The sequence below is a fragment of the Eubalaena glacialis genome, chromosome X (assembly GCF_028564815.1).
Source record: "Eubalaena glacialis isolate mEubGla1 chromosome X, mEubGla1.1.hap2.+ XY, whole genome shotgun sequence".
Lineage (NCBI taxonomy): Eukaryota > Metazoa > Chordata > Mammalia > Artiodactyla > Balaenidae > Eubalaena > Eubalaena glacialis.
In genome coordinates, this window is record NC_083736.1 from 100,357,751 (window position 1) to 100,379,265 (window position 21,515).

At 36.0% G+C, this 21,515-nt stretch overlaps 1 protein-coding gene across 1 annotated transcript in view; it reads left to right on the forward strand.

Annotated features, from left to right (window-relative positions):
• Positions 1 to 21,515, forward strand: part of COL4A5 (collagen type IV alpha 5 chain) — a 258,495-nt gene that overhangs the window by 143,205 nt on the left and 93,775 nt on the right. The window contains exons 3-15 of the mRNA XM_061179490.1: positions 10 to 99; positions 7,186 to 7,230; positions 9,771 to 9,815; positions 9,901 to 9,963; positions 12,297 to 12,350; positions 13,000 to 13,026; positions 15,731 to 15,811; positions 17,548 to 17,610; positions 19,232 to 19,267; positions 19,369 to 19,410; positions 19,570 to 19,662; positions 21,295 to 21,348; positions 21,445 to 21,501. Of these exons, the coding sequence (XP_061035473.1) occupies positions 10 to 99; positions 7,186 to 7,230; positions 9,771 to 9,815; positions 9,901 to 9,963; positions 12,297 to 12,350; positions 13,000 to 13,026; positions 15,731 to 15,811; positions 17,548 to 17,610; positions 19,232 to 19,267; positions 19,369 to 19,410; positions 19,570 to 19,662; positions 21,295 to 21,348; positions 21,445 to 21,501 (750 nt within the window). The remainder of the gene's footprint in view (positions 1 to 9; positions 100 to 7,185; positions 7,231 to 9,770; positions 9,816 to 9,900; positions 9,964 to 12,296; positions 12,351 to 12,999; positions 13,027 to 15,730; positions 15,812 to 17,547; positions 17,611 to 19,231; positions 19,268 to 19,368; positions 19,411 to 19,569; positions 19,663 to 21,294; positions 21,349 to 21,444; positions 21,502 to 21,515) is intronic.

Sequence of the window (21,515 nt, forward strand, 5' to 3'; positions counted from 1 at the left end):
CAATTGCAGGGGGAGAGAGGATTTCCAGGTTTGGAAGGCCACCCAGGTTTGCCTGGATTTCCAGGTCCAGAAGGGCCGCCAGGGCCTCGGGGACAAAAGGTATGTGCCAAGTTACCAACCAGTAATACCAAAGGAATTGAGCCATCTTAATGTGGGACACGTGTCTAATCAATTAAAAAGTTACTGAATTATAGCCAGAAACTAATATTTAAATAAAACAATAGAATGGCCAAGAATCTATACTTCATTGTTGTTTTTTTTTTTAAAAAGCTGAATATTACTGCTGTATTCAAATGCTTTTGGAAGCTGTTAATTGTGTGTGGTCATTGGGATCCTTAACAAAAATTAAGTCCTGTCAGGAGCTCAGCTGAGCTGGAGAGAACTTAACTGCCAGGTGTCAGAGTACTGATTAAGACAACAAGCCAAAATGAAAGTAACAGGCAAGCCTTTAGTCACTTACTGTGACAGTGTGTATAAGCAAAACATAAACCAGAGAAAGCGTGGGCTCCCCCACTGTTCCATTATTCCTCATGGAACAGTGCCAGTGAGGGTGAAATGGGTCAGCACAGACACGGGGAATTGTTTCACTGCTCACGGAGCTTGGAGCAAAAAACTGCTGTTTTTTTAGTATACCTGACAGCGGGATGAAAGAAGGGAGGGGGGAAGGGCTAGGAGTGGAGAACTACTGAGTCAGAGTACAGAAAAAATGTCCTCAAGGTTCCCCCTCTCTCAATGAAGACGTCTTCACCAAGGTTCCATATAAAGAGGCCTTTCAGTGCAGATATGCATAAGAGCCTGACCAGCCAGGGGGATTGACTCCTTTACTACAATTCCCTTCAGAGACTGACATGCATTGGCTGTGCACTAATTCTGGTGTGGGATGGACAGCTTTTCTCTATGAGGCTTACCATATGGTTGGGCCTGAAAAATCACACATAGGTCTTTAGCCAGGAGCCAGACTCCTCGATTCCATTTCTTGATTTTTCAGGACCCAAATGAGAAACATAGGTTACTCCAACATGGACCTGAATGGGTCGGACTTTGAGGAGTTATGTCAAAAAACAGGTAATTAATCTGAGGCTACAATGGATCATGGTCATGATCAAAATTATTCCAAGCAGGACAGTCAGGCCTGCCTGGAGCAGTGAGTGTAACCATAAGCTCCAAACATTACCAAGCCAGGAATAGACGGCCCATAGCCCATCTGATCTAATTTAGAGAGCCAGGAGACTTTTTTCTTAAGTCTGGTGATAGACTGCCCTACCTTGCCAGTTTTTGTGATGTAGGTACAACATGAGGTTCTGGAAAGAGCAAGACCATTCCTTGGTTGGCCAGCAGGAAGTTGAAGACTAGGCTGTTATCCAACACTACTCAGGCCGAGGACTTGAGGCTGGCCTGTTGTGCTTCCAAAGCTGAAGTGGTATCATTAATGACTTCAGTAGAGGTCAAGGACAGGTTGCACACCACTTTCTCTGTGATATGCTCAGTGGAACGGGCCGTTTTGAATATTTGGAAGTCTCTTATCAATGCCCCCGTATGTACGTGTTACATTGGTAGGAAAGTCGAAGGCCTGGCTTTTACAAAAGAAATACCCAAAGGGCGGTGTGCACATGGTGCTGGGAGTAAAAAAGTCATCGATTACCATGAGGGTCAACCAGCCAGAAGTCCCTCCTGATGGGCAGAGTCCTTGAGTGGAATTGGAAGATTTGTGTATGGTAGGGGCATGTATGGAGGAGAAGCCGCTACTATTGAGGTCAAAATAGCTCCCATGGCAGATCCCATATCCCTTTTCCCAGATGCTTCAGTTAATCCCATCTCAGACAGGAACAAGTTGACATCTGAGGGGGTGTTTTATTTCTGTAGTGCCAGAGTCCAACTGTGGCAATGCATCAGTGTAATAAGGTTGGGATATCTGAGGTACTAAAAAGTTCCCTGTTTAGAGAAGTGTCCATTTGTTGTATTCAGTGACACAGCAGTCAGATGTTATCTGCAGTGTTGGATGGTGAGAGACATGTCTACCAGTTTGTCAAATTTAGACTGGTGGCAGCTATCTGAGACAGGTGTATCAGTGAATTTGGTGAGGTGGATGTCACACAGGCTATTCTGTGGGAGAGAAAGAAGGAGACGATAGATCCTTACACTCTCCCTCTCCTGTACCCAGGCTCATAGATCCAAAGGTGCTGTTATCCTATCAGTTGGGAATACTTTTCCCCATTGACTGCTGTGTGGGCAGTTTCTCCTATGCCACGAGCAAGGATAGCATCTTATATGCATGTTAAGGTATAGGATGTGAAGAGATAATAGTGAATTTTAAGATTGGGAAAAGCTTCTGGTTCTTTTTTTAATGGCTCTTTGACTGATGAACTGATATATGAAAGGGCCAGTTCTGTTCATTTTCCTGGAAAATAATAGTGGTTTAGAAACCCTTTTTTCCTAATTTTATTTCACGGAATAGTGGTACATCGTGTCATTAGAGCATTAAGGAAATCAAATGGATACTCATCAAGTAGTCCTCTGAGTAAAGGGGGAAAATTAATTTAAATGCACAAATACTTTTTCACACTTAACTATACCATAGCATAGATTGTGGGAATAGGCTTGAGCATGGTCTCTGAGGAGGTGGCAGTACACCAGGGAAGTTTTATTAGATTCAAGAGCAGAAGGGACGTGTGCTAAATTTCCTGAGTAGAACTTTACACTGAGGAAAAGGCAAGACTCTAAATGACTGCATAAAATTTAAGTAGATGGGACATACAACAGAATTTCCTATGTCCAATGAGGTGCAAAACAGCAGAATGTTTCTTGTGCACCCAGAAATAGCAGAAAGATCTGAAAGAGTCAAGTGGGTAGAATTGAGCACTAACTCAGCAGCAGTCCATGTAGACTGCTGGCATGGGACATCTCAATGGATTCCAGCTTGGACTAGACTGTCCCACCCCTCAACATCTTAGAACTACTTAAGCCCTCCATAGCTTAGGCACAGCCTTGTGAAAATGAGGTGGGAAGTCCAATTAACTGAGGTTAAATTTCAGCCATCTTAGTGAAATGGGTGCTTTGAAATAGAAATTAAGTTGAACCATAGAAAAATAAAGTTACATTTCTTGTATCTGAGTTTACCTGGGATTTGGGGCTGAGTTTCTTGCACACTATGCTCACTGAGAGGTGGCAGGTCTAATAAAGATTTAGGTCAGATTAAAAAGAGCTAACTACATCAGATTTTTTGAAATAGTTTAGCATTAACTGGGACTATTCTACAATAGTATGATAATTTTTAAAGGTGTGGTTGTATGCAGTTTAAATTTAGAAAGCAATCCAGTCTTTTGCTGTGATTCCATTTCTATATCCATAAAAGGAGGAGGTTTGACTGCTTTCTAAACTTTGGGGATTTTGAATTAGAAGCACTTTGTGCTTCTATCTCCAGTATGACTTCATGCTCCCCAACATAGCTGAATTTATACTTTTTATGTGATTGGGTATTCGGGCACATGTGTATGTGTTAACATACATACCAAGTCAAAAATTTTGTAGGATTATTCTTTAATCTGTATACTCATATGTGAAAGTAAATATGTATAAAACAAATATATATAGGAGTGTATATATAAAAATTTCCAAAGGATTTCTTTATTCTTAAAAATAAAATTTAATTGATTTTCAGTAGATAATATATTCATTTTATTCAAAATAAATTAACATAAAAAGGGTATACAATGAAAAACATCTCCTTTCCACTGTGTCCATTAGCCACTGAGTTCTACATATTCCTAATGGGTATCCACTTATGTTATTTTCTTGTGAATATGCCCAAGAATTTTTTATGAATATGCGTGCAGATACAAATATATACATGCACATACATGCATATACACACATACACACTTTTACCTCCCCTTGTTTATAAAATGGTATCCAACACATTGTTTGACCTTTGTTTTTCACTTGATATACATTGTAGATATCCCATATCAGTATACACAGAACCCCGTCATTTTTTTATAACTGCATTGTATTATATTGTGTGTATAAACCATAACTCATTAAGCCAGTTCCCTACTGATGATCATTTAGGTGGTTTTCATTTTTTTGCTACCACAAACAGTGCTGCTAAGATGTACAATTTAAATAGATTTTCTTTCCCCAATAAGGGATTATCTCTGTAAGATTACTAGAAGTGGTTTTGCTGGATCAGAGCATACATGTATTTATATATTTTTGTGGATATCGCCAAATTGCCACCCAAGAAGTTGTATGATTTATCCTTGGTTCAGCAATGTACAAGAAGATCAATTTCCCTATAGCTTCACCCAATCCTATTATGAAACTTGGAGTCTTGCCAATCTGTTAGATGAAAAATGGCCTCTCAATGTACTTTTAGTTTGCATTTCTCTTATTAAAAATGAGATTGAGTATCTTTTCATTTCTGTGAACTGTCTGTTTATACCATTTGCCCATTTTTCTACTGGATTGTTGGTGTTTTCATATTTCAATGAGCTATTTATATTTTAGGGAGATTGCCCTTTATCCGTGTTGTGAGTTACAATTATTTCCCACCAGTTTGTCATTTGTCTTTGCTGGGTGTGTGCATGTGTATGTGTATATTTAGGTGTCTGTGTGTGTGTGTTTTGTGTTGTGTGTGTGTGTGTGTTTATCAAAGGTCTTTTGTGGCATTTGGGTTTTGAATAGGAAATGCCTTCCCCACTGTAAGAGTATAAAATAATTCTCCCATGTTTTCTTCCAGTATATTAATAGTTTCACTTTTTTCATGTGAATATTTTATTGATTTCTAATCCATCCTGGTATGGTTTGTGATGTAAGTTCCACTTTTTTTTCCAGATGTCCTCACAAGTGTGTCCCAGTATAATTTTCCCCACTGATTTGCAATGCCACTTTCATTATATACCAAATTCACATGAATATATGGACCTGTTTCTCAACTTTTCATACTCTTCCAATGGTCTGGTTATTCAAATATCAGAACCAAACTATTTTAATTATTGACATCTTATGCTATATTTTTATATCTGACAGTACTAGTGTCCCCTCATTGGTCTTTTTTTTTCTTCAGAATTTTTCTCAATGTTCTTGCTTGTTTATTTTTCCATATAAACATTAGAGTCACCTTGTCCAGTTTAAAAAAAAATTCGTGTTATTTCTATTTTTATTGTATCAAATTTGTAACTAAATTGTTGAGAATTGACTTTTTTAATGTTGAATCCTATTATCCAGGAACATGGAATGCCTTTCCATTTGTTCCAGTCTTCCTTTTTGAACTTCAGAAGTGTTTTAAACTTTTCTTCTTATGAATCTTATACATTTCTTGCTCAGTTCATTGCTAAATATTTTACCTTTTTCTGCTGTTGTAAATTGCACATTTTCTTCCATTATGTTTTCTAACTGGTAGTTGCTGGTATATAAGAAAGCTATTGATTTCTTCATATTAATTTTATATACAGTTACCTTACTGAATTATCTTATTGATTATAGTTCTTCATTTAATTATCTTGGGTTTTCCATGCATACAATCATATTATTTGCAAATAATATGTTTTACCTCATTCTTTCCAATTTTTATACCTCTAATTTCTCTCTCTTATTTAGCCATGTTGGTTAGTATGACCAATATAGTTTTAAGGCATCCTTGTCTTATTTTTACCTTTAGTGGGAAGACACAAAAAGATTCATTGAACGAACAATTTTCTAGTTTTAAAATAGAATTAGATTTACTTTAATTTCCTTAGAGATGCATCGTTTGTGAAAAGAGTAGATTATTAACCTTGTTTTAAAGCAAGGTGTGGTAGGCAGAATAATGCCCACCCCCTAAAGATGTCCATAACTTAATCCCCAGAACCTGTGAATATGTTAGGTTACATAGGTAAGCGAAATTAAGATTGCAGGTGGAATTAAAGCTGCTAGTCAGCTGGTTTTAAACGAGGGTAATTATTCTGGATGATCTGGGTGGGCCCAGTATAATCATAAGGGTCCTTTCAATGTGGAAGAGGGAGGCAGAAGAGTCAGTGTCAGAGTGGTGCAATGTTAGAAAGACTCATTCAGCCGTCAGTGACTTTGAACATAGAAGAGGGCCATGAGCAGAGGGGTGCTGGTAGCTCTGGAAGCTGGAAAAAGAAAGTAAATGAATTCTCTCCATAGAATCTCCAGAAAGTAGCATAGCTCTGCCACTGAAACCCGTCATACCTCTGACTTCCAGAACTGTAAGACTGTATTATTTTAGGCCACTGAGTTTGTGGTAATTTGTAAGAGGAGGATAAGGAACTAATACATCAGGTAACCTTTTCTCCAAATAAAACTTTTCATGGAAGCCCCAAATAAAACAGATAAAAGCAGAGCTTCAGTGATTGAAGGAGGGTGACATAGGCATAAAGGAACCTCCAGGGGAAATTCTAGGGTTGTAAGTAGAGTAGTTTGAAAGCCACTTGTATAAAGCAAGATGTCCCAGTTTAATAAAAACTATCTAAAGGCTCAGATGGTGGCCTCCTAGCTGTATGTTCCACTGAAATTCCTGCCTATTGGAGCAGAATTAGGTTTTCTTTATTCCATTTTTAAAAGAAACTACATAGTAAAACTTAGTGAAGCAAGACTTTAAATTCTCAGCCATGCGGTTGTAACTAGAAATGGGTAAATAACAAACATGTGGGCAGCCCCTTTTGCATGGAGTCTATAGCAGAAGCTTGAAAGGAAAGTCTATGGTTTTCTTTTTCCTTCTTAGCTCTGCCAGTAGAAAGTGTCTTATAAAACATAGCAAAGGTTTAAAACAGCAAACTCAAGAACAGCTCATATTTAGGCCCAGAGATGATGCAAGCAGATTGACACAATATAGAAACTGCCCAGATTTTCAGCTCTTATTTTGTTTATGCATAAGTGATTTGGGGAATATCTATACTACTATTTCATCTTTCTTTTCTTGCATGATTCATAATTAACTTTACAGGTATAAAGTTTCTTCTACATGTTAACAGTTTTCTTCTCAGTAAATAAAGGCGTTTCTTTTAGCATATGACTTACCTCAGTGCTTTCAGTCTCAATAATACATGCTTCTTCCCTGGGTATGTAAGTTTCTCACTAACTTTCACAAAGGTTCACAAAAATTTGTCTCAGTTTACAGTCTAAAATTAGTTATTTGAGGGCTATTTTTGAAGGAAAAATAACTAAATATGTTGTATTTTTCAGGGTAGTGATGGAATTCCAGGGCCACCAGGACCAAAAGGGATCAGAGTAAGTGATATTTGCTGTATCAAATGGTTTGTTGGTCAAAATAGAGAAGAAACAAATGAAGTGTTATGAGGCATCTAGAAAAGATTCATATTGAAATGCAGAAAGAAAAATGAAGTCTTTAAAAAGTTAAATTGAAGAGTTTGTATATGTTTACAATTAGCCTTTCTCTAGTATTTTGATAGTTATCTTTATATATCCAGATGTCTGTTTAAACTAATGAAAGAAGACTTTTGGTTAAGAAATATGAAAGTGTTGAATTACAACAATTTTTCAATTTATTAAAAATATACATCATACAAGTGATTTAAAGCAGAACTTCCCAACCAGTGCGATCATCTCAGTCCTCTGTGTTCAGAGGGCTGATCAATCACATCAGGCTGTGTACCCTCCCCGGGTACTACATACAAATATTATGATTTTATTTGTGTATCTTGAAGAGAACAAGTTTGGGAAGCACTAGTTTAAACCGTTATGTTAAACAATAACTATTTTTGGAAGAATACAATATTTCCTCAGTTCTAAGATGTATGCTTTTTCAAGTTTTAATGTTCTGGAAATCAGGATGTGTCTCAAAATTGAAGGGCACATTTAGTGTAATTTTTCTGAAAAGCTTTTAGGTTGATATATACTTTTCAGTGTGTTTTAGATTTGGGAGGAAACTGTAGTTTAAAAATAGTACTGGCTTTTGGAAAATCATATTTAACTTTTTGAGCCTCAGTTTCTTCATTTGTTAAATTAGAGAGTCAAACAACACAATCTCCAAGGTCCCTTTTAGCTCTGAAATTCTGTTATCATGGATTGACAAGGTCCCTGAATTTGAATATAAAATATATGGGTGGTGGCATAGCATATTTATGTGTTACAAAGACAAACATTCTGATCTTCTGGATCTCCAGAAATTTAGTAGATGTACACATTTTATATAAATATTTAAAACATTCTGTTTGCTATCTACGTCTTAACAACATGTAGCTTGCCTTATGTGCTTGCTTGTGACTGGTGTGGGTAGGGCACTGGAAAAGCAAGGAGGAAACTCAAAACCCTTAGTTTATTTTAGCAGACATGTATCTATGTTTTTTTGTAATAACTGAATATCAGTATACTATTAAAGCTCTTCCTAATAATCATATCTCTTAATAGGTATAGCTACCATTAACTACGTTCTAAGCACTGTTGAGACTAAATAGCTTCAAAATAACAATAAGCAAATAAACAAAACAACCATTTCAATTTTAATGCTAATAATAGAATTCTTAAATGCCACTAATTATTTCTTTGCTGTTCTTTTTTTCCCCTTTGAATTGACTAATTTCCATCAAAATATCATGTTTTAAAGACACTTGAAGGAATTCTCTTCTCTGTTTGGGTGACTGTCCACAATTTGCTGTACATTAGGTTCATTGGTCCCAGTTTGCTTTCAATTTTTAACGATTTCCTTTTTACCGCTTTCTAATTTTTCATTATTTAAAACATTTACATTGTTCTATAAGACAAGGTATAGTCAGAGATGCTACCTATCCTTCCTTCCATCTCCCTATTCTCTTTCCTCCTTCCCCCAGAGGTAATCATTTTTATTATTTTCTGTTTATCTTTTCATTGTTCAGTATCGCTACCCTTGCTATAAAAAGTTAGTGTATTATATACACTACTTACACTTTGGGTTTTTTTGCTTAACATTATATCCTGGAGATCACTACGTATTTCAATGTACAGAGATTTTGCTCATTCTTTTTAACAGCTGCATAGTTTTATATTATGCGGATGTACCATAATTTATTTAGTCATGTCCCTATTTAGTCATGTCCCTATTTAGGTTAGAAACCTAGAGGTTTCTAACCTTTAGCTATAAGTATGGTTATACGGCCATTTCTGAACTTTAGCTATAATAATGCTTCAGTCAGTAACCTTGAATTTCATATTTTGTTTCGTAATTTCTTGTGTGCCTTTGGGATAGATTCTTAGAAATGAATTTCTTCAAAGAGTAAATAAATACATGTGTAATTTTGTTAGGTATTTCCAAATTTCTCTCCATGGTGTTTAAATCCCATTAGCAGTTGTATGAGAGTACCTTTTCCTCATAACCTCACCTACAGAGAGTTTTGTCAAACTTGTATTTTTGCCAATCCTGACAGGGGAATTTGATTAAAGAATTTTGGGGGTGATCACATTGATGTTCTCAGGGACAGATATATTTGTCACATACCCATACCCTGCTGAATTCAGTATTCATCACAAACCTGGGAGAATCACTTTGTCTTTTAGAAAAGACCTTTCATCCACTAATTTGCCTGCTCCTACTAAATGCAGTAAAGGCAATGCTCCCTCAAATAGGAGATTTTTTCTATAGTTTTCTATAAAAGAGATTTTTAAACACATATAGGAGTTTTTTCTATAGTGTTTAAAAGAGCGAGTGGTAATAATCAATGAAACACATTTTGTCCATTGCTATTCTAAATGTAATTTTCATAATTCCCTTAGGTAGGATATTATTTTATTGTTACTGATTGTTATTTGATTCAAGGAATTTATTTCTTTTATAGGGTCCTCCTGGACTTCCTGGATTTCCGGGGACACCAGGTCTTCCTGTAAGTAGGATTTGGCTTCTTATTTTAAAATCCCTTAAAAAGTAATCTAAGAAATATTATACATGTGTTATATCCTTTTTCAAAGGGAATGCCAGGCCATGATGGGGCCCCAGGACCTCAAGGTATCCCCGGATGCAATGGAACCAAGGTGAGATTTCTGTGACTTAATCTTAGGCAATATGCTTGATAATAATAGACTTAAAAATTTCAAGGAATCAATATGAAGAATGTCAAAGAAGAGATATAGTAGCTTCATGTCTAGGACAGACATAGGATATGTTCTCAGTTAACATTTTCAATATATTGAAACATCAGTAATTCTTGAAGCTTGTGTAATTAGCTGGGATATTGCATTGGTTTGAAGATTACTTACCAAATGCATTTTTTTGACTTTAGTGTAAAGTAAGATGAGAGTTAAAAAGGAATTAGGATATATATGTTTCAAATATTGTATCGGTTGTTAAGAGTAATACTTGTGAATGTCATTCATTAGCTTTGCCTTTTTTTAAAAACTAGGTACAATTTAAGTTTTCAAACCTTTCATATTCTTAAAACTTCTGTACCTTGCCTAATAACTTCCTTAAGAAAAATCTTAAAAATCTATATGTAATACATCACATCAGTTTTTACCATAAACTATTAGTGTGAAACCTGAAACTTCTTCTCCATCAGTGAAAATAATGAATTTAACAAGTGAAAAAATAAAACTTCACATACTACAGACATTGTTTCCTGACCCACTTTTCTTATCTTTAGTCAATCCTAAATCCAACTATTTGGATTTAATATAAAGTGAGAGCAAGAAAAACAAAGAGGAAAATCTGCTCTCTTTAAAAGCTTACATATTATTGTTTCTGCTTCTTCTTCCCTCACTTTTCTCATTTTCCTATAGGTTAATGAAATATATTATTATTTTCTGTACATCCTTTTGGCATTTCCATTTTGCACATAATATTCAGTGAAACTATTTATGAAATACCCTAGATTTTTCTAACTAATGACATGTGTCATATTTTATATTAGGGCATATATTTAAAATAACTTGAACAAACTATTTTGCATTATGGGAGGCCACGTTTTGTGATAATCATTGTAGTATATACTTGAAGGCAATAAAATTATTTTTACCTCCAGTATTTCTCCAAGTCGTGACCCTTGCCAATAATAATAGTAATAATAATAATGCCATTATTATTATTATTATTATCATCATTTTGATTTTGATTTTGGGTTTGTGAGGCTTAGTTGTGTTCTTCATTTCTGCTTGGGGTGACCTTACAGTGATAGAACCAATGTGGAATTAGTTTGCATGGCACATTGCATGTTAAAGTAGGCTACATTTGTATGCCTATTTTGGAAATTTGTTTGGTTTTTGCCAGCACGCCTTGAGCAACAGACCACTAGCCAGTTTTAATTTTGAAGACCAGATGTATCTACAATGAGTATAGTATGCTATGTGATTAAAGGGATCTTTTTCTTTCTTTTTGTTAAAGCAGCACCTTAGCAGATCTCATGATTAGTTTGTGTTTGAGGCCCCCAATTATGTGAGCAACAAAGTTTTGAAAATGGATTTAATATGCATACTTTCAGATTAAATGGTTTCTTATATTTCTAACTACGTAACTAATAGAATGAACCCTAGAGATGGAGCCAGAATACATGGGTTGTTTTGTTTTCTGCCTTCTAAGCTCAATGTACAGGCCACTCCCTTTCTCTCTGGGCCTACTTTGTCCATGTGTAAAAAGTGGTGGAGAGAGGGTTATTGGACAATAACTCAAAGGCACAAAGCTGTGATCATTTTACTCTTTTAAGCCTCTGACGAGGATGTTTCTAAGATTACTATGGCACATAGGTATTTGAAAGGAGGTTGCACTGGGGTTCTTCTACAGCAATTTTAGCTTTTGTTTTCTAAACCAAATGTCCATATTAGTACTTTACAAAAGGGAGTGAGAAAAATTGGGTGCCTAGAGAACATAATGACCTGCAATTGCTAGAACTATTGCTATTATTGTCCTCTTGGTGATATTAATGGCGTTCTTTCTTATCTTTTCCTCTTTACAAAAATAATTTGAAATAGTTTACGATAAAAGAAAAATGCAATAGGGCAGTTAAAATAAAAATCTATATAATACACGGGCAGGAAATTGGGGCAGATCATTAACTATTAAATGTGATGATGGCCAGGAATCTGTGGTATGATTGTCTCAAAATGGATTTGTCAGAAGAAAATGACTAAGGTAGAAGATTTTTTTCTTTATTTCTGATTGGGATTGATGAGTAGAGATAAAAGTATCTTAGAAGGCTGAATTGATATGGATAGTTGATATTGAAGTAATTGGAAAGTGAAGGCTAATGAATTTTTGGCAACCTGGTATGTTTCAAAATAGCTTTTACAGAAATCTTTTCAATAAGTCATTGTTTGTTGGTATAGCTGTGCTTTGTTTTTTGTTCCTCACGCTCTTTATTTTTAACTCCTTCTAGGGAGAACGTGGATTTCCAGGCAGTCCCGGTTTTCCTGGTTTACAGGGTCCTCCAGTAAGTTATAAAATTTGGGATTATAATGAACACAGGAATTAACAGAAGAAGCAGGATTGTAGAAAGTGAGCTCAGTGCATTCATGTGGAACAAAGTAGTACATTTTGAAATAGTAAACTAGAAGAGGATTTTTTTAATATAAATTTATTTATTTGTTTGTTTGTTTGTTTATTTATGGCTGTGTTGGGTCTTTGTTGCTGCACGCAGACTCTCTCTAGTTGTGGCGAGCAGGGGCTACTCTTTGTTGCGGTGCGCGGGCTCTAGGCATGCGGGCTCAGTAGTTATGGCTCGTGGGCTCTAGAGCCCAGGCTCAGTAGTTGTGGTGCACGGGCTTAGTTGCTCTGTGGCATGTGGGATCTTCCTGGACCAGGGCTCGAACCCATGTCCCCTGCATTGGCAGGCGGATTCTTAACCACTGTGCCACCAGGGAAGCCCAAGAAGAGGATTTTTTATAAAAGAAGTTAGTAATACACAGAGCTCTCTGCTCTGTAAAACTAAAGATTCTGTGGTATTTAATATAAATGTCATCTCTAAGTATCGTAATATACCTTGTACTCAGAATGATCTTATAGTAGTCTATTCAGTTTGTGTTCTTTTGCTTGCTCCCCTCTCATATATATAAAATAATCCCTTTTCTTTTTAATAATAGGGACCTCCTGGGATCCCAGGTATGAAGGTAAGCATCTCATGTTGGGAAGGTAAACATTTTGAATAAAATATTTAGAAAGCCTGCATCTTCAATCAGATAATGTCTCTGACTTCTGTCTTAAAATGGATGCTTCTAGAAGTGTGCAGGTGCACATTTACGAGCTCTCCTTAAGTAGTCTCCTTTGTTCTCGTGGCTTTAAGTACCTTTTATGGGCTGATACACTTGCAAATGTATATCAGACTCACATTTCTTTTTTGATACCTTCCTCATTACATTTTTTAAATATTTATTTATTTATTTATTTGGCTGCACAGGGTCTTAGTTGTGGCACGCGGGATCTTTGTTTTTTAGTTGCGGCATGCAAACTCTTAATTGCGGCATGTGGGATCAAGTTCCCCGACCAGGGGTCGAACCCAGGCCCCCTGCATTGGGAGCGCAGAGTCTCAGCCACTGGACCACCACAGTTGACCACCTGCTCCCTCTAGAAATATTCTTTCTCTCTGGCTTCTGAGACGCTACCTTTTCCTGATTTTTCTTTTGCATCTCTGGTCATTCTGCAGTCTTCTATGCAAGCTCATGTTATTCTATCCAGCAGGTATCAGGACATAGTCCTGACCCCTTCTTCTCTTCTATGCCTAGCAATATTATTGATGCTCATGCTATTGATTGCTGTCTAGTTATGGAACACCTACATTTCTTTGTCTAAAACAGAATTTTATTCTGAGTTAGATGCATGTATTAAACAGCCTCCCTGACATCTCCACTCAAATTTATCTCCCAGACATTCAAATTAACATGCTCAAAGTTAACCCAGACCCCCAAATGAACCTGTTCCTCCTGTTTTCCCCATCTCTAAAATTTGTATCACTATCATGTACACTTTTGCATGTATCAAAACCTGAGAGTTAGTATTTGCATTTTCTACTTCTTCACACAGCTCCTCATTCCGTGCTATCACTAAATACTGTTAATTTTGCTTGTAAAATATATCATAAATTCATCCACTTTTATTCATTTCCACTGCCACCACACTAATCATAATGCCTCATCTGGACTAGGTAGTAGCCTCTTAACTAGTTTCTTTTTTCACACCCCCTCACCTCCCAGCCTGATTTATTCTGTATAAAGCAGCCAAGAATGATCCTTTAAAAATGTAAATCAATAATTTAATCTCCCTCCTTGTTATGAAGCACAGAACTTTTGGAGAAACCTTGAATCCCAGAAGAGAGGTTTTTTGCCGCCTCCATGGTTCCTAATGCCAGACCTGGCTCTGTTTCTGGTGTGGGACAGCAAGACAGAATATTTGATTTGAATGACATGTTTGCCAGCAAATAGATTGCCTTTCTATTGCATAATGTCATTTCATACCAAAAGATACAACAGTCCAAAAGCCGTAATCCTAAATAATGTTTAGTCAGTATCAGTCCGGATACACTAAGAATATAAGAAGTTTCTGCATAATAAAGGACTCTCACAAAATGAAAAAAATTTAATCTCCCTCCTTATAAACCTTCAAGGGCTTTCCACTGCATCTAAGATACAGTTCACATTCTTTTCCATTGCCTGTAAGACCTGCATATTCTGCTCTTTGCCCCATATTCCAGCCATATCTTAAACCACTTTTCCTTTGGCTCACTGATCACACCTGTCTGCATTAAGTTATTTGAATGTGCCAAGCTCTTCTCTTTCTGGGTCCTTTGTTCATGCTGCTTACGCTGCCTAATGCTCTTCCCCCATCTTCACCTGGCCGACTCCTTATTATCCTTTCGATCTCAGCATGAATGTTAACTTCATAGATTGCCCTTCTTTACTACCCAAACTAATTTCCTCCACTATTTCTTTTTTTTAGTTGAAATATATTTGATATATAACATTGTATAAATTTAAGGTGTACAACATGTTAATTTGATACATTTATATTTTGTAATATGATCGCCATTGTAACGATAGTTAGCCCCTCCATCACGTCACATAATTATCATTTCTTTTTAGTACTCCACTGTTTCTTTTTTTTTTTTTTTTAATTTATTTATTTTTGGTTGCGTCGGGTCTTCGTTGCTGCACGTGGGCTTTCTCTAGTTGCGGTGAGCGGGGGCTACTCTTCATTGGGGCACATGGGCCTCACTAGTTGTGGGGCACGGGCTCTAGAGTGCAGGCTCAGTAGTTGTGGCACACGGGCTTCGTTGTTCCACGGCATGCAGGATCTTCCTGGACCAGAGCTCGAACCCGTGTCCTCTGCACTGGCAGGCAGATTCTTAACCACTGCCTCACCAGGGAAGCCCTCCACTGTTTCTTTATCATGTACCATGTAGTTTTCCTTTATAGTCCTAAACAGAAAATTTTGTCATCTTATTTGTTTATGCATTATGGTCTGCATTTCCCCAGTATATTATTAGCACAATAAGAACAGAAGTCTTGTTTATCTTCTTCACTACAAAGCACCCAAAGCCTAACACAATTCTTGGCAAATATTTATATTTAATAAATGTTTTTAATGAATGAGTAACTAAAGGTATGACAGGTTCTTAATAAATCGACTGTACTTCAGTGTACTCTGGCCACTTCCTCATTTTCCTTTAAAAGGTAAATTTATTCATGTTAATTACTGAGATCGCCTAATCTTTGGGGATACTTCTGTGACAGATTGAATTCTCAGATCACTTTTTTGTGTTCTTGCGAGTTTTCGTGTATCATAACTACTACTTAAATTTCCATTGATGATTTCTTTCAGGGAGAACCAGGTAGTATAATTATGTCATCACTGCCAGGGCCAAAGGGTAATCCAGGATTTCCAGGTCCTCCTGGAATACAGGTAAGCATCTGGTGATTTTCTTCTTTGCTATACTGATTAAATCAGATCACAGCATCACTTTTTTATCCTCAGCCTTTAATACTCTCTATTTTAGTTATAGAAATTATCACCTGAGGTTTGATAGACATTGCAGGTACCTTGTACGTGAAAATAAAAGTATTCTGGACCAGGGAGAATTTTAAGAAGCGCTGCTTTGTTCTTTTAACTCTCAGTCCAGTTTCCATGGAAATTTTTGTTTTGGGGTTTCGCAGCAGAAATAGGCTTCTATATTCTTATTCCTATGCTGTGGTTATCAGTAGGGTGGTAGGAGTAAATGGTCTGATTAAAAATAAAAATTGTGGGTTTCCCATTTAAGATATTAGAAGACATAATTTGTAACATTATCAGTTATATATAACATGAACATATTTTGAAAGCTAAAAGAATAAAATTTATACGTAGTGAACATCAAGTATCATCTTCAGAAAAATAGTCATGTCAGCCTACACATAACATACATGGAGACAACAATAACTTTTGGGAATTTATAGATTAGGAAATTAATTTCTTGAGGTTTATTTTTCATGACGATTGATCCCTTTGCCAAAAATAAAAAGCAGTACTTTCTAGTATTTGATCACTAAGATACAATGTCAGGAACTGTTTTCATTAGCCACCTTCTCATTCCATACTTGATATAACCCATCCATATGTTCTTAAGTATTCCCAATCTTTTATCTCTTATAAATTTGTATTATGTTATATTTGAAAATATCAGAATACATGCAAAATATATGTAGGTTATGAAGCATAACAACCAAATGAACACTTATGAACCCAACACAGTGTTTAAGAACTAGAACATTACAAATAATTTTGAATCAACCTGTGGTTTCCTTGGCAGCCACGTCCTTCTGCGTTCTCCCAAGATGTGACTACCATCCTGGGTTTTCCATTGCTTCTTAAAAATAGTTTTATTATATATGCATATATCTTTAAACAAGAGTATTTAGCTTTTGAAATAATACAAAATTTATGTGTAGTTTTCTCCAACTTTTTCTATTTGGTATGTTAAGATTCATTCATATTATTGTATGAAGCTGTAGTTCATTCAGTTTCACTTCCGTATAACAGTCCTTGTTTGAATATACTAGAATTTGTTTCTCTGATCTCCTATTGTTGGATATTTGGGTTGTTTTGAGGTTTTTTTAAATTACAGAATAATCCAGGATTTATACCTAGATATAAAATTACTAGATTTCAGGGCAGTCAAAATTTCAACTTCTTAAGATGCCAAATTGTGTTCCCAAACAGTTACATCATTCCCTTACCTTTTGTCCCAGTTATTCTCACTTCCCTCTTTGTCTTTAATCTTATTTATTTTTATTTTAAAATTAGAGAAGCCACCTTGAATCTAGTAGCCTTTCCCTTCCCATTTCTAGCATAAAAGCCCCACTAAATGCCCATCATTATTGCTTTATATTTTAAAACTTCCTTACTATGTGTTTGTCCCACATTTGTTATGTACCACTGTAAAACATGTTTTCTAATGCCTCCATTCTGTTTAGTTGAATTTCTTTATAGTTATTTAATGCTTTTATTCTTCTACATTTTAAAATTCTGCTTATAACACTTCAAAATTATAGAATTGTAGAATAGAATTCTGGCAACTGAAGTTAGAATTTCATCCATTTAGTTCTTTATACAATGCAGTGAGAGTTTTTTTCTCATCCTTTTCTTTACTTCCTTTGTAACAGGGCCCAGCTGGTCCCACTGGTATACCAGGGCCAATTGGTCCCCTAGGACCACCAGGTTTGATGGTAAGCTTGCTTCTGTAATTTCATTTCTCCTTTTCTTTTGATTTCTTTCACAAATATTAATATTATTTGTATTACTTGAAAGTATAATGTATTTACAGTGTTCATGATCTATAGTTTTCTTAAATTTTCTTATTTATGGGAGATTTTACAGTGTTATGGTGAACAATATATATGCTAAGTAATAGCTCCATTTTATAGATGGAAAAAATGAAGTACACAAAAGGAAAGATTAAAATATTTTGTCAGTTCTGGCCATCTTATGAAGTCTTCTAAGGCAGTTCTTTAGTCACTTGATGAAATATGTTTCTTCAAGCTGTGGTTTGCTGTTAAAGAGGTATTCACAAAACAGGTATTCACAAAAAAATTGGCTCTCATTTCTTAAGGACCTGTAACAAAACAGTAGGATTGGTGAGGGTAGTGAATCACTGTGCAATGGGATAAGGATTGGTATTCCCCAGGAAAGAAGCAAAAACTTATAAAGACCCTGAATGTGCAACCAGTTCTCTTACTTTACTACCTGTATGGTCACTTATATTTTCTACTGTAATAAATTATAAGTACTTTTACCCCTGAAATACTTAGATTTCATTCAAGTCATGTTTTAGACTTAGAGCTCTGCTGTTGCCCTCTTAAAAGGGCAAGAAAATTGTACTTCAAAGTAATTTCTCATATGCCACTCTATCTCTCATCTACCATATATTTAAGTGGCAGTTTTCATTATACCTTTATAGAGTGTACATTTTTGCTTGTGACAATTGGTCCTCTATTCATGAATGAAGGAAATAACGTTCGATAAATACTAGAAGATCTACCAGAAAAGATTGTGATTTCGGCTTTTTTAGAAATCTTTGGGAGAGGATTAGAAAACCTCTGAGTTTAGTTTGTTTTAGTTGTAGGTGTCTTGCAACACATGAGATTCTGGACCATGGCACTTTTTCCTAACTCTGTTATTACAACCTTGGCCTACCCTAGGTGTATTGTTACACCTTGAATTTCGTTAACTCTTGTGACCACATAACAGATTCACTCTGTACTTCTTAATGTCCCTTCAATTAACCCTGATTCAACAGATGAAGCAAAGTCTTAGAAATGCCACCAAGGTACAATATGTAAATAAATAGGTCAGCTGACATCAAGAAGTGATATACTTGGGCAGACAAATGCCAATTTAACTTTTCAAACCTTCAAACATTCTCAAATATACAAAGATTATATAAAATAAAACTGGACTAAAAAAGTAAACACATGCTTTTTAGAACTAGACAGTTAATTGTCTTATGGTACCTAAATTTAACCTATAATTCTGATATGATAAATCTGATGTTTGTTGAGATTAATTTTTGTATTGATTTTTGGCACGAGTGCTACTCCTCTGCCTCTACCCATCCTTGCATTTCTTCCCCCGCCCACTTGTAGCCTGTCATGAGAAGTCTCCACAATCATCTAGTTTCTTTAAATCAATTTAAATGTGTGTCTCTGACTAGAAAGCAATGAGAAAAAAACCCAGGAAATATTATTTTGAAGGGCTTTTTCAGTCCTCACTTTTTATGAAACCAAATAATTTTTTAATATACTCATTAATATAACACTTTTTTCCCTTTTCTGTGTCTTTTATTCTTAGGGCCCTCCTGGCCCACCAGGACTTCCAGGACCAAAGGTAGTTTTCTTTTTTTTTTTTTTTTTTTTTACATCTTTTATTTGGTGTGGATTATTTTTGTTATTGTCAATGAGGTTTTAAATTGAAATCTCTCTTTTCAGGGGAATATGGGCTTAAATTTCCAGGGACCCAAGGGTGAAAAGGTGAGTAAAGAAGAAAGTTGCTTATTTAGCCCTCAGTTTTTTCCTTTCATAGTCATTTGAACTTGTGTTTTTGCTTCTTGCAACTGTCTTAGCTTACATGTTATATTATTGTCTGTTTAAACTATGAAATATCACTTTCTTATTTTATCTTGCCAACAGGGTGAGCAAGGTCTTCAGGGCCCCCCTGGGCCACCTGGGCAGATCAGTGAACAGAAAAGACCAATTGATGTAGAGTTTCAGAAAGGAGATCAGGTAAGTATGTAGGGAGGAAATCAATGAATATCTTGCTATGAAAGTAGCATTCCATTAAAATGCATTACAAGCTGGAATAAGGTTATATGTGAAAGTCCTTTTAAAATAACAAGGATTTGAGATAATTAAAATTTTAAAATAGCTTGATTGAGATATACTTTATATACCATACAATTCACCCATTTAAAGGGCACAATTACTTTTTTTTTTTAGTATATTCACAGGGTGGTGAAACCACCACTACAATTTAATTTTAGAATATTCTCATGAGCCCCTGCCAACAAAACCCCATACCAGTTAGTTGTGACTCCCCATTCCTCCCCAAACTCTCGAGCCCTGGGCAACCACCAATCTAATTTTTGGATCTGTAGATTTGCCTATTTTGGACATTTTGTATAAATGGAATCATACAATATACGGTCTTCTCTGTCTGGTTTCTTTTACTTATTATAATGTTTTCAAGTTCATCCATGTTGTAGCATGTACTGGTACTTTGTTCCTTTTTATGGCTGAATAATATTCCTATGTGTGTATATTCCACATTTTATTTATTAATTCAACAGTTGATGGGCACTTGGATTTTTCTCCATTTTTGGCTATTGTGAATAATACCTTTATATACAAAATCAAGTCATGGTAAGATAGATTGTCATTGTTTTAGATGACTGTGTTCTCTACATTTCACTGATATGCAGGGAGAAAGATGGTATTACTCTATAAAATCTTGTCATTTTTAGAAATAATTTTCTGATACATTGCTTCTACTAGAGTAGATGAGGGGATCAAACACATCTTCTATAGAATAGTGGCTCACCCTTCAGTAGAGTGTGTGCACTGTTGTTTCACTTAAATGCTAATAAGAAAGTTAAGAATAAAGGACAAATTATACTGAAACTCTACCATCAATATGTATTGGGCCATTTAAATCTCTGCCAAAGTATGTGTGTTATATAGCTCCCAAATCTCCAAGTTTTAGGTACCCTTGCTTTTTATAAAATATTTTATAAGAATAAAAAATCATTAATACTTTTGGGACTTCCCTGGTGGTGCAGTGGTTAAGAATCCGCCTGCCAATGCAGGGGACACGGGTTCGAGCCCTGGTCCGGGAAGATCCCACATGCCGCGGAGCAACTAAGCCCGGGTGCCACAACTACTGAGCCTGCGCTCTAGAGCCCGCGAGCCACAACTACTGAGTCCGTGTGCCACAACTACTGAAGCCCACGCGTCTAGAGCCTGTGCTTCACAAGAGAAGCCACTGCAATGAGAAGCCCTAGCACCGCAACGAAGAGTAGCCCCCGCTTGCCGCAACTGGAGACAGCCTGTGTGCAGCAACAAAGACCCAATGCAACCAAAAATAAAATAAATAAATAAACTAAAAAATATCATTAATACTTTAATTTGAAGTGTTTTCTTGCTATTTACCTCAAAACTTGGCTTGTCCTAAAAATTAACTGAAATGAGCAAAGATGGCTCTAGATTTTTTGCCTAGTAGATATCAACTTTGAATTTGAAACATCTTATTATCTTTGGTTATATTACATGAGTCTATAGTTCAGCTTGTTAAAAGTGTTCCTAGCTAGCTCTAGTACTAACAGTATTTATATTGCTTTCCTTCTCCCTACTACTGCATAGGGACTTCCTGGTGACCGAGGGCCTCCTGGACCTCCAGGGATACGTGGTCCTCCAGTAAGTAACCTAAAATTCTTTAGCATCATTTAATGTAAATTGATATTGACACATAGTACTCCATGAACCAATGTAAAATTACTTTTGTGTGTACAGGGTCCTCCAGGTGGTGTGAAAGGTGAGAAGGGTGAGCAAGGAGAGCCTGGCAAAAGAGTAAGTGTTACGGC